Source organism: Catharus ustulatus, chromosome 22, assembly GCF_009819885.2.
Source record: "Catharus ustulatus isolate bCatUst1 chromosome 22, bCatUst1.pri.v2, whole genome shotgun sequence".
Classification (NCBI taxonomy): Eukaryota; Metazoa; Chordata; class Aves; order Passeriformes; family Turdidae; genus Catharus; species Catharus ustulatus.
In genome coordinates, this window is record NC_046242.1 from 7,885,862 (window position 1) to 7,898,654 (window position 12,793).

Here is a 12,793-nt window from a genome sequence, read left to right on the forward strand (position 1 = left end):
GGCTCCAGGCACTGCTCCTTGCACACTTCTGGCCAGCAGTGGCACCGGTGCCCTTGAGGGGCACTTGCCACCTCTCTGAGCCCCAGCTGCTCATCCCCTGTCCCCTGGCTCACCCCAGCCAGGCCCTGCTCCAGGCACCAGCAGTGAAACCTGGCTCAGGCAGCTGTTGGGTTCTTTGCTCTGCCCAAAACTACCCCATGTTTGACTTGTCCACAGCAGATCAAGGGGAAAAGAGCAGTTTGTGTACCCCTGTGGCAAGCTGTGCAGGGAGCAGCTACTGCCCAGCATACTCAGTGCCCCTGGACAGGTCGCTGCTCTGCAGGGACGGGGACACAGGGAATGGTGCCCGGCATCTGTGCCCCTGTGTCCCCTTGTGTCCCCCTGTGTTCCCTTGTGTCCCCCTGTGTTCCCTTGTGTCCCCATGTTCCCCCGGGAGCTGCTCTTGCCCGGGATGGCCGGGCCCACCCGCAGGGCCCCGCCGGCGCTGGGCAGGATCAGCCGCGGGCTGGGGGACACGCCGCGGTGCCGGCTGGAAAGCAGCTCTGACAGGGAGCTCTGGGCAAGGGCTGCCAGCCCCTAATGCTGCCCCTGGAGAAAGGAAGAGGAGGAGGAAGGTGACAAACGAGCTGGGACTCTCGCAGGGCACACACGAAGGCACAGCTGCGCTCGGGGCTGCGGGCCGGGGCCGCCCTCGGGCGCGGCTCCGAGCGGCTCCTGAGGCGGCGCCGGGGCTGCGTGTGGGGATTTGAGCGGCAGCCGAGCCCGCAGCGCCGGCAGTGCCAGCCCGGCACCATCGGCATCTGCCCGTGGCTGCCCAGCCCTGAGGGCCGCGGCCTCTGCAGCGCTGCTCCTGCTGCCACAGCAGGCCCGGAGCCTCAGAGCTGCCCTGCAGCCCCGCGGCACCAGCACCGCCTCAGGGCCCGGCCCAGGGCACGGGCTGGAGGCAGGGCCACAGCAGGGGGAAGGAGCTTGAGGAGCATCAGGGAGCCCGGAGCCTTTCCTAGGGGTTGGTGCAGTTTAGGAGCTCTGTGGGGGGAAAAAAAAAAGAGTCTTAATTGGCAGAATTTCCTTTCAGGTGATCTTGAAATGCAACAATATTCTGGGAGCTATTTATTACATCTGCAAACTTGCTGAGATTCCACATCCTCAGTGATCTGTGTCTGATTCAGGTCCTCAGGAGTCAGACACACAACCCCTGTGACAGCAGATCCTCCTCCCTCCCACACTTCAGCTGCTCTGTTTCCAGCTGGAGGGACAGCAAGCTCCTGTGCCTGGGTCACTGCCATCAGTGCAACTGCAGAGCCATTGCCTCGAGATGGTCACCACAGGAACTGATGGGATCTGAGTTCCACCAGCATCCATCCTCAGGGCAGGGCAGCACCACAGCACAGCTCAGGTGCCATCCAGCCCAGAAGGGAGGATGCTGTGACAGGGCAGCATGAAGCATCCATATTTCCATTCACCCCTAACCAAAGCCATGTTTAGAAGCACAACATTGAGGCATCCAGAATTCTTGGTCTCTCTTCTACACACAGTGAGTAAAAGCCCCAAATTTGGGGTGCAAGATACCCACCAGATATCCCACAGTCCCCAAACTCACCTTCCCCAGTGCAAAAAATAGTCAAATAGTGACAACCAGATTCTTCTCAGATGGAAACACATTAAAAGTTCATTTTCAATAATATGCAATTGTTACAGTGTGTACCTGTCATTACTGTAAAGCCAATAAAAGCAAACACATATGATCTGGAATCTGCTCAAGCAGAGGAAACAGGATCTGCAACTTGGCTCCCAGCCCAATCATCCCAAGAACAAAGCCAAGAGAATCACCTTAGGATTTACCAGTGTTGGAGTTGGAACCCCATGTCCCTGTAAACCTCTCACCATGTGAGTCTGCTTTGGAGCAGATACATGACACATCTGTATACTGACTATGGCTGCTCACCATGGGTCACTGTCTCAGTGCTCATTAACAGGAGGGGGATGAGAGTGAACACTTGCAAGCTGGATTGAAATAGCAACTTACATTTATTAAACATTTTGGCACATACTGGGTCAGCTCTTACAGCATCTTCTGCCTTCTAGTGGTACTGGGTTTTTGCACACATCTTCAGTCTCATGCTTGTTTTTCACCTGCAAACACTTTCATGTGTTGCTTCCTACATCAGGAACTCTTGTCCCTGTAAAACCAACAGCTGCTTTCTGAATCTTTTGCCTTGTAGTTAATGATAATATTTGGTAGTTTCTCTCTTTCTCTCCCTCTCTGTTTTGGAGAGCTGAACAATCTAATACCTTGCATTCCCCCAGGTGTGTGTCCCTCTACTCAATAATTCAATATATAGAAGAGAGGCAGAAGAATCTCCTCAGGACACACATACAAGCACTGTGTCCCAGTCAGTCCCAGCCATGTTTGGCAGAGGTGCTGCTGTAACCTTGGGCTGGCTCAGTTCTTCCTGCTCAAACATGAACCTTACACATTCCTTGCTGGGTTTTGCCCACCCTTTGGCTGGTGTGAGGTCAGTGTGGCTGGCTAGAGTGTGGCCTCCCACCTTATCTGGTTCCCTGGCGACCCGGGTTCCGCCTTGGAACCCTTCCTTTGTCCAGTGAACTCAGGCACTTGGGTGCTAGGTCTGGGGTCATGGGGTGGTGGTTTGTGGCCCTGATGCTGATGTTAGTCCCCTGGCATCCTAGAAACCCTGGCTTGTGGCTGTGGGTGCTGATGACTTGCCTCCCTGAGGTGCATGCCTGCCTGCTCTGCTTTGGGCCCCCCATTCAGCGGGCACGGCTTTGCAGTTACGTTACTGGGGCCCCTGTCAATCACCCCAGACATAAAAAATGCCATGAGGACCTTATTGAAGCTGCTAAACCACTTGCCTCCATCACTGTAGGTACGTTATGAGTCCCTGGGAACTCCAAACCCAACAGGGATCCTGCCCAAGGACCTCTGTCCTGACTGGTCCCTCCTTTCCACCAGGGACATCCATCCCAAAGGGGATCCCCACCCTGAACAGCACCCCAGAGCCCTCTGGGGTTTCCCATTTCAACCAAGGCCCTCACACTGACACTGAGCAGGATCCCAGGTCGTTGGGACTCAGAACCATCCAAGGTCTTCTCGGTCCTGATTTGGCCCCCAAGGACCTTTGGGAATCCCAAACCTGCCTGGAACCCTGAGAATCACCCAGCCAAGGACACTCTAGGGACTCCTTGGCCCTACCTAGGACCTTAGGAATCCACAGGGACACCTGATCTTTCCCAGTATTCCTTAAATCTTGTTCAGGACTTCAGGAATCCCCCGAAACCCCCAGACCTTACTGGACCTTTCCATCCCTGAAACTCCAACCCTAACCCTGTACTGATTCCAGGGTCAGGACAGCGTGAGGAACTTCGGGACATCGTCATGGATGCTTTGCATTTTATAGAGGAGCAAAAGGCAAATAGTGAGCAGACTGAGGGATGTGAGACATAGAACATGGGACATGAGAAGTGGGGCAAGGGGATGGGATGTGGAGGCCTTGAAGGGGGTTGGGGTGGAGGTGAAATACAGGATATATGAAAATCTGGGAGCTGTAAAGGGTTATTTGGGGAATCCTGAGTGTATATGGGTTTCAAGATACACAGGCTCCTCAGGGAGTTTGAGGGGATATTTGGGAATATATCTGACTTCAGGAGGGATATATGGAGTCAAAGTGAGGGATCTGTGGGGTCTGGGAAAGGTTTATGAGGACCAGGGGGAGGGCACATTGTCTTACCTGGACATTTGGGACACACCAGAACCCCTGAACGAGTCTCTGCAGGAAGCTATCAACACAATCTGGGCGAAGTTGAGCGAGCTGGGGAAAGGTATGAGGCCACCCTGGGATCCCCTGTCCTAGAGAAACTCCCAGGGACCCCATCTGGGCTGGACAGGGGCTGAATCCTGACAGCTCATTACAAGGATGTGGGTCCCCAGTGAAGCCCAGTCTAACGCTGCTTCCTCCCCATCAGTTCCAGCCTGCATCCCACCCTGTGGTGAGTGCCTGTCTGTCTGTCTTGCCCTCACCTGTCTCTTAGTTCATCTCCTACTTCCCTGGGATCACCAGGTCTCTCTTCCCCAGGATTCCAGCCAGCTGCCCGTGTCTTCCAGTGTGCTACCTGCCGCTTTGTGGACTGTCAGTTTGCCCTGGACTGCCCAGGTATGGGGCCATGAGACACTGTTGTGTTGAGGGTAAGGAAATCTTCCTCAACTTCCCCCCATTCTTAGGTTATTTTTGTACTGTTTTTGTTTTGTGGCACTTGAGTGACTCCAGTCACACTTCTGGTACTGATTGAGGTTAAATGGTCTAACTTTGCTTTTAAAGATCTAGGCTAGAAGAATGCCAAATGTGTGCTCAGCAAGGGTGGTCATACATTGGGGGCAGGTAGCTTTTGGGATGGAGGTGTGTTCAGTATTATAATGAGATTACAGTGAGCTAAGTTGATCCAAAAGACAGGATTTCACCACAACACTCTCTCACATTTCTCCCCCATGGTCCCACGCTGAGCACACCTACCCAAGGGTACATCTGCCCATCCCTGCAGCCAGCACAGCAGCACCATCACCTCTGGCAGTGCGTGTGCAGATGTGAGCTCATGAGTCTGTCGATGCTCCCAGTGCAGGACCTGTGGACCTACACAGATGAAACCATTGTGCTGCACTGCAAGGTGCCTTTCACCATCCCCACCGGCCTGCCCGTCACCTGGCTCTTTGTCCCAGATGTGAGTTGCCCATGGCCTTGCAGGGGGGTCAGTAAACATTCTGGGGGCCCTGCTGCAGGTGCAGTGATTGCTGCCACAGCAGCTGTCTGTGCTAGAAGTAGCAGTTGTGTGAGCACACACAGGATGCTTGCTCGTGTGAAGCAGGCAGATGTGTGTTTGCAGATCCATGTGTGCACATGTGGAATCATAAAATCACAGGATAGTTTGGGTTGAAAAAGACCTTAAAGCTCCTGTCATTCCAGTCTCCTGGAAGGTGTACAGGGACACCTTTCACTGTCCAAGGCTGCTCCAAGCCCCAACCAACCTGACCTTGGACACTTCCAGGGATGGGGCAGCCATGTCTTACCTGTGTCAGAGTGTCGTAGGGAGAGTGGAAGTTTCAGACAAAGTTTATTAAAGAAGCCCTGTTGCTGGGATTCTACACAAGGATTCCTTTGTGCATTTAGACTCTTTCAGAGAGATGGGTTCAGATGAAGGTAAACCCTTCCTTAGCCTCAGAATTTGGCAGCAGTTTAAATCTTAGGAATTATTTTGTCCCACAAGTCCTAATGATGGCAAATCAGATATATTTCTAAAAATGAATTATTTAATAAACAAATGATCAGGCAAAATAGATGGAAGATCATAGTCAGAATTACTTACTATACAGTATAAAACTAAAATAATTACTAGTAGATTACAGCATAACATAGAACAGTGCACTATATCAAGGTATCTATATTAAAGCTAGCAAAAGAAATAGTATTGAATAGGAGCCAAATGTAATTTTACCACCAACGCAACAATAATGTACACAGATTTCTTCACTCAACCCTTGGGGGATTAACTGGGAAATAGGTGTCCCTATTCATGGGAGAAACTCCACACATTTCCAGGAAAATGTATAGAAGCTTTCTACTTTGCAGAAGTTTGCTGTGATTTTTACAGTGTAGAGTGACCTGCTGTCAGTCAGAAATCCAGCTTATCTTGCACGTCTCACTTTGACAGCAAGGTGTTTATTGGCAGTTGGGAGATATCAGATTGGTGCTAACCCAGTGAGCAAAAATAGCTCATTACAAGACAGATTGTCCTGTTGGAGTCATCTGACTGGCTAGCAAACAACAGATAAACTCTTGTAGGGGATGAGATGTTCTGCTACATGGGACCTCACCACACTCACAGGGAAGAAGTTCTTCCTGCTTGTGCAGGCAATGACTTTTGTGTACGCCCTGGTTGTGCATCCCGGGGTGTACATGCATGTGGGATGGGAGGTGTGGGCACCTGCAAGGACTGCAAGAAGCATGGAGGGGACATGTCAAGGATGTGCAGGACACAGGTGCCTTTGTGTGCCTGTGCACAGTTCTGTGTGCCTGGTGCTGATGTGTCCCCGTGCCCCAGCTGCGCACACAGGACATGACACTGTTCAGGAAGCTGAATGGGAATCCAGAGAAGCCCTTCAGTCTGACCATTGAGGAGCCTGCTCCAGGAACCGTTGCCTGTAGCCTGGGGGAACCTTCCAAGCCCATTGTCCGCAAGTTCTTCTACCTGAACGGTGAGCCCAGACACCTGAGTGCTCTGGGGCAGGGAGTGTGGGCAGAGTGGGACCTGGGAACACCTGGGCACACGGGAAGGGGGTGAGCAGGGTGCCAGCACACCTGGCTGCATGGTGGAGCGTGTGTTCCCTGGTACCTGACTCCTCTGGGAGCGTGTGGGTGGAGCAGGGTCCCCCACATGCCTGGGTTGCTGGGACAGGGAGGTCTGTGGCTGGAGCAAGAGCTGCAGGGATAGCTGGTCCCTGGGTGCAGAGCCCCATGACCTGGGTCCCTACAGTGTCAGAGGGAAGTGTGGAGGAAGAGAAACAGCTCCAGGGTGTGTTCAGCACTGTGCTGCGGTCACTCGATGCTGAGAACCCCCAGACCCCCGTACCAGCCTTGGGGCTGGCTGTGGCTGCTGGCTCCACAGCATTCATTCTGCTGCTGCTGTGAGTACTCCTGACCTGGTGAACTGTACTCTAAAAATCCCCATGCTTCTGGAGCTCATCACAGACCAGCATGGTACTCCCTTATCCCCTCTGGATTCTCAGTCCCTTGGGATTCCCTGCAAGTACAAGAGAACCCAGATGTCCAAGGGTGGGCCAAAGACTGCCAGGACTCCTAAATTCACAGGACCCTTCATGTCTCCTGGGACTCCCTTTGTCCTCTGGCCCATTTCAGGATCTCCCCCTTGTACCCAGTAGCACTCCCTGGAGTGCTGTTCTTACTTCCCCCAGATTCCCTAATTGCCCTGAAGCCCTGCAGCTTTCTCCTGTTCTCCCTAGAACCTTACTCTCCCTTTGGGGGCACCAGTTACAGCCAGTCACCCCAGTTGCCCCCAGGATACCATAGCTTCACCCTTGGGCCCATAAGTTCCTCTGAGGAACCCCCAGTTGGCCCTTGAGCCCTCCAAATGCCCCATGTGTCCCTGTCCTCCCCATATACACCCTAATGGGAATAGGGTGTCCTCCCTGCTCCCCCTTTCTCCATTCCTCCTTCTGTCTCCCAGGGCCATCTGGCAGTGCCTCTGTGTCCGTCAGACATGCCACAGATGTGGACGTCAGGGTACCAGAGAGGATTCACTGTAGGGGACTTCAGCACATGGATCCACTCCAGAGGGCATTTGTGCTGGGCATTTGGATGGGAATAGTCTTAAAACAGAAATACAGACTTCTGAAAACCTGGATTATGCTTGTGATAGAAATATTGGGTTCTTGGGCTTGCAGACATTAAAACTAGGTACTGGGCAACATTTCCTTTCCCTGGGTGGACATTGCAGCTGGAGCTGCAGAGCTGTCAGTGATGGTGACAGTGCAGGGTGGGGGAGAAGGGCAGTAGCTTGACAGACTTGCTTTAGAGCTGCCTTAAGTTGGTTGAGAATCAATGGGACTGGTTGAGAAATACCAGGATGGATCCCTTGGCTGCCCCTGACTCCAGCAAGGGCCAACAGTGGAACAATGCCTGAAGCAAAGCTGGCCAAAAATCATGGTATCAAAGGGATCTCAGGGCAAAAAGAGGAGGGGAAGCATCTCTGCTTGTTTGAGATCAGCAGATGGACAATGTCTCTCCTTCTCCCCTGAAGGGATGCCTCTGGAGCAGCTGCATTGGAGCAGACCTGGGAATAGTTATGTATATATAACTGAGTCAATATATATTTACTGCTAATAGATCCCTGTTACTATCCCTTCTGTCATAATACATATTAACACTCCATAGCTAGTGCATTTATAACCAACAGTCCTGAATCTGCTTTCATGTTCCTTCCCCAAACCACACTATTTGTGAACCTGGATTGTGTAAGTTCCTATTCAACTGGGCCAGACCATGTTGGCAAATTGCACTGTGGGGAATCTGTGATCTCACAAGTTCCCACTGAACACAGCCAGGTTTATCTTGTCAGATATTGTATCAGATCTTCTACTTGTGTGCACTGCCTATCCCTGCCATTCTTTCAGAGTGCCTTACAACCAAACTACCTTTGCATGTTTCCAAATTCCCTTTTCCCTCTGAGTGCTTCTCTGGATCCCTTCTTACTCATTCTCTACACTTCCAAACACTCTCAGATGCACTCCATTCCTATCTAGCTGCTTTCATATCCTCTTCACTCCCCTTGTTGTGCTCTCTTAGAACCCCTCCATTGTTCTCCTTGCACAAACAGATAATCACCATTTCCCCCCTTGTATACTCTTGTGCCCTCCATTTCCCTCTGTGTGCACCCAGACCTCATCTGTTCCCCTCCCTGAGTACTCAGAACTTCTTTGGTCCTTTCAGCATCTCTTTAGGGCTGACTTTTCTACCCTGGGCAAGCTCACATCCCTCTTTTTCACAACAGGTGCCCTCAGATTCCCTCTGCTGACCTCCATCGATGCTCAGATCCCACTGTGGTTCTGTGGGTTCTATGGGTTTTACCATGATATCCCTCACCTCTGTTCATGCTCAATCCCCTCTGGTTTTCCTCCATGCGTGCTCAGATCCCCTCTGCACATGCTCACATCCCCATTGCTGCCCTCCATCCACCTGTTTTCACTCCATTCCTGGGCAGACACTTGTTTTCCTCTCATCCTGCATGGCCACTCTCCTAGTTCCCAGAGGCCACAACTGTCTCATCTGCCTTACAGAAACCTTTCCTCAGGCCCTTCAGCTGCTTCCTTACAGGTTAGGACTGTGTTCCACTGGGGAGTCAAAATACAGATCCCTCCACCACGACCCCCTGCCCGTGTTGTGTGTCCCAGCTGCTTCAAACACTGCCCCACAACAGCTCACCTCTCTGAGGATCTTGGAGCTGCTTTGCTGCCAAAGCCAGGCTGGGCTGGACTGGAGCAGATTAAACAAGAGCCCCTCGACCTGGCAGCAGCAGCTGCAGTGGTGGGAGGCAGGGACAGACCTGTGTTTGCTCTCCACCTGGCTGGTGACTGTGGCATTCGAGTGTTTACTGAGCAATACTCTTCAAAGTTTGCAAATATGCTGCTCCCAGGGGAAATTCCATCCAAGTCACTAAGCACTCACAGAAGAGACCATTCCAAGGATTCTTGCTGGCACAGGAATTATTTTCTTTGCAATCCAGAACCACAGGCACCTCCACCTCAGCTGGTGCTTTGTGCAGGAAACCAACCTGATCTCTTCCAGCAGAAAAGGGGGGTAGGACCCACTCAGCCCGCCCAGTGCAGAGGGCACTACAAATGCCTCAGTGCCAGCGGGCACTGCAGAGCTCTGCACTCCAGAGGGCATTTCCACAGGGAGCAATGGGTGAGTACAGCCCGGGCACTGGGTGCTCCTTGCCAGCAATAGGGACAGCAAAGCTGGGGCAGCTCAGCACGAGGGAGAGGCTCCAGGCACTGCTCCTTGCACACTTCTGGCCAGCAGTGGCACCGGTGCCCTTGAGGGGCACTTGCCACCTCTCTGAGCCCCAGCTGCTCATCCCCTGTCCCCTGGCTCACCCAGCCCGGTCCCTGCTCCAGGCACCAGCAGTGAAACCTGGCTCAGGAAGCTGTTGGGTTCTTTGCTCTGCCCAAAACTACCCCATATTTGACTTGTCCTCAGCAGATCAAGGGGAAAAGAGCAGTTTGTGTACCCCTGTGGCAAGCTGTGCAGGGAGCAGCTGCTGCCCAGCATGCTCAATGCCTTCCTGCACCTCACAGGCTTGTGTGTACAGTGATGCTGGTGCCATGGAAAGGATGGTCACCTTTATTCTTCTTTTCTTCTTGTCCCTTTCTACCAGCTCAGTGTCTTCTGCTCCTTGCTTCCCTGCTCATCTTGGCTGCACCAGGCCATTCTGTGCACACACGAACTCTAAACACCTTCAAGAAATCTCCCTCCAACTCTTCATCGAGTGCTCTGAAGAGAACCAGTAGGTAACATCCTGTGGGCATCTGGTGTTGTGTGCACGTGTTCAGCCAGCTCTGGGTGGGGCAGGACTGTGCAGTGTCCCTAGCTCTGGCATTGCTCCAGATGGAGGATAGTGAAGGTGTGCCTAGCTCAGGCTGCAGTGCTGTGTGTGTGTGTGTGTGTGTGTGTATGTGCACTGTGCAGGCTGGGAAGGGGGGTTTTGTGCTTGAAGGGATCATTTTTCCCCATTCCCTTAGTTATAGGCAGGGTCTAGGTCCTCTTCACCTTCCTCCCAGCATGACCCTGCTGTAGTGGCACAATCCCTTTTTCAGGAGACCCAAAGGAACCCACTGGTGCCCATATTCAATCTCTTGGACTGATATCAGCATAGCTCAGTCAGTCTGGGACCTTTCAATGGGGCTGACTCCTGTTGGTCTTCCATATGGGAAAGGAACTGAGGGTTGAGGCCAACCCACTCTCACCTACCTCCTTGTGCTGGGAGAGCTGCTTATCCCCCATGTGTTCTGGCCAGAGGAAACTCCCTCCCGCCCAAGGTCTTGTTCTGATGCCCAGGCTTTTGTTCTATCCCCCTTTGTCCTTCCCCAGCTTGGCCCAGGGACTGCAGTGAGGTCCCTGCTGGCAGCTCCAGCGGTGTCTACATCATCCAGCCTGTGGGACTGCACCCCATAATGGTGTACTGCGAGCTGGGTGGGGCAGACAGGGGCTGGACTGTCATCCAGAGGAACCGGCAGGACACGGATATCACCTGGGCCGAGTCCTGGAGCACCTACAAACATGGTTTTGGGAATGTGCACTCTGAGTTCTGGCTGGGCACCGAGTACATCCACCAGATCACCAGGCAGAAGATCTACCAGGTCAGGTTTGTCATCTGGGATGCTGCAAACAACATGAGGTTCGCAGACTACAACCTGTTCAGCCTGGATGATGAGTCCCAGGGCTACCGGCTCAGGCTGGGAACGCACTCAGGGACAGCAGAGGATGCCATGGACTCAGACAATCCCAGGAAAGTGCACAACAATATGAAGTTCTCCACGAAGGATCGGGATCAGGACACTTACAGGGGGAACTGTGCCTCACGCTATGGGGGTGGCTGGTGGTACTCAGCCTGTTACTCTGTGCAGCTGAATGTCAAGGGGGGCCTGACATGGGGCAGCCTGTGCAAGGGGAACTGTAAAGCCTCAGCCATCCTCATCAAACCAACTGCATACCACTAGACCTCCTTCCCCTTCTGTCCACATGGCCAGGCCAGTGCCCCATTTGATGATGAGGCCCTGGGGGTGAATAGGGTTGTTCTTCTATATCAGGAACTGCTTTGTTTTCCTCCTGTCCTGAAAAGTAGCAAAGCTCCTGGCTCTGGCTCTGGCCTTTCACCTGTGGTGGAGTTTGAGAGGGAATATTATTATAATGCATCTTTATAAATGCTGCAGTATCCAAGCATGTTGCTTCTGGAGAGAGCTCTGTGCCAGAAACGTAAAACCCCCCTGATCAGCATGGTCTTATGTTCTTTTTGCTTTGTGGGTACAGATGTTTTTAGCAGAAAAATATCCATCATCACCAGCTAACATAACCTAAGCTATACTGAACCCAGGGCAGGCTATGTCCACAAGACATCCCTGCTGCTGTTTGTGTTCATCCTGCAGAATAAAATCACTTTCAGACCTGCACAGTGTCCTTCATTTATTTGGGAACGCCTTGCAACTGCTGCCCATTTCCTGCCAGAAGCACACCTCAGGCTTCTGTGCAGTAAGAAAAAGTTTTCAAAGTAAAAATTTTTCATTCAACTCAAGTGAGGAATTAGAGCCAAAACTTTCACTTAAAGAAGAGGGTTGCATTCCAAGGTGGGGATCTTCCAAAAAGGGAATGCAGCATCACACAGCCAACAGCAAGCAGAGGGTGCGAGGGAAGCATCAGGTCAGTTCAAGCCTGCCAGCCATGACCTGGAAAGCCAGGCCAACATCATCCTGCCTCATTAACCTTGGGGATGCTGGGAGGGAACTGGGAGAGGGGAAAGGAGCAACAGCACTGCAAGGCCACACAGCACTGTGTGGTTGGTCTGTCTTGGCCAGTGTGAGGGCTGAGACAGCCTGACATGTCAGGGACCCCAGAATTTCAAGATTCTGAATCAGCTTGGGTCTGTATGAAATTGCTCCAGTGCAGGGATAACTCTGTGCACTGGGCAGCTCAGCAGTGGACACGGTACCTGTGATGTGGTCCCCAATGCTGAGCAGAGGGAGGATGTTGGTCTAGCAGTGCTGAATAGAGCAGATGTCTCACTGGCTGCACTCATAGATTCATAGAATATTCTGAGTTGGAAGGGACCCACAAGGATCATGGAGTGCAACTGTTCTCTAGCAGAGACCCAGGAATGCAGCTCAGCATCACTCAGGGCTGGTTGCTGGTTGGAATGTTGTTTATCAGCAGACGTATCTCTTAGTCCAGAAGTGCTACTCTCCAGAAGCCTTTCTCAACCAGCAGCACCCTTGTACCTCCCTCTTCCCAGTGCTGACCATTGCAGGTGCCTCCAAGGTGCCAAAGAATGCTGCTTGAGAACTCAACAGCTCCTCAGGAGAGATGCACTGCCACAGCTCTCCAGGGTGCCCTGGCACCTTGGTCACAGACCTTGGCTCCAGACTCCCATGTTTCTGAGCCACAAACCTTCCCTGAGCTCAGCTTTTCTTCCACAGAGTGAGGAGAGGAGCTGT

The 12,793-nt window shown here is 52.5% G+C and overlaps 1 protein-coding gene across 1 annotated transcript; it reads left to right on the top strand.

Moving 5' to 3' along the window:
* The first annotated feature begins 2,719 nt into the window (after positions 1 to 2,719).
* LOC117006105 (fibrinogen gamma chain-like) lies at positions 2,720 to 11,477 on the top strand. Its single transcript, XM_033078406.2, has 9 exons — positions 2,720 to 2,888; positions 3,363 to 3,437; positions 3,772 to 3,840; positions 3,985 to 4,008; positions 4,095 to 4,172; positions 4,631 to 4,734; positions 6,112 to 6,265; positions 9,964 to 10,092; positions 10,677 to 11,477. Exons 1-9 carry the CDS (start codon positions 2,720 to 2,722, stop codon positions 11,303 to 11,305), a joined length of 1,431 nt encoding a protein of 476 aa, XP_032934297.2. The 3' UTR covers positions 11,306 to 11,477.
* Positions 11,478 to 12,793: the final 1,316 nt, after the last annotated feature.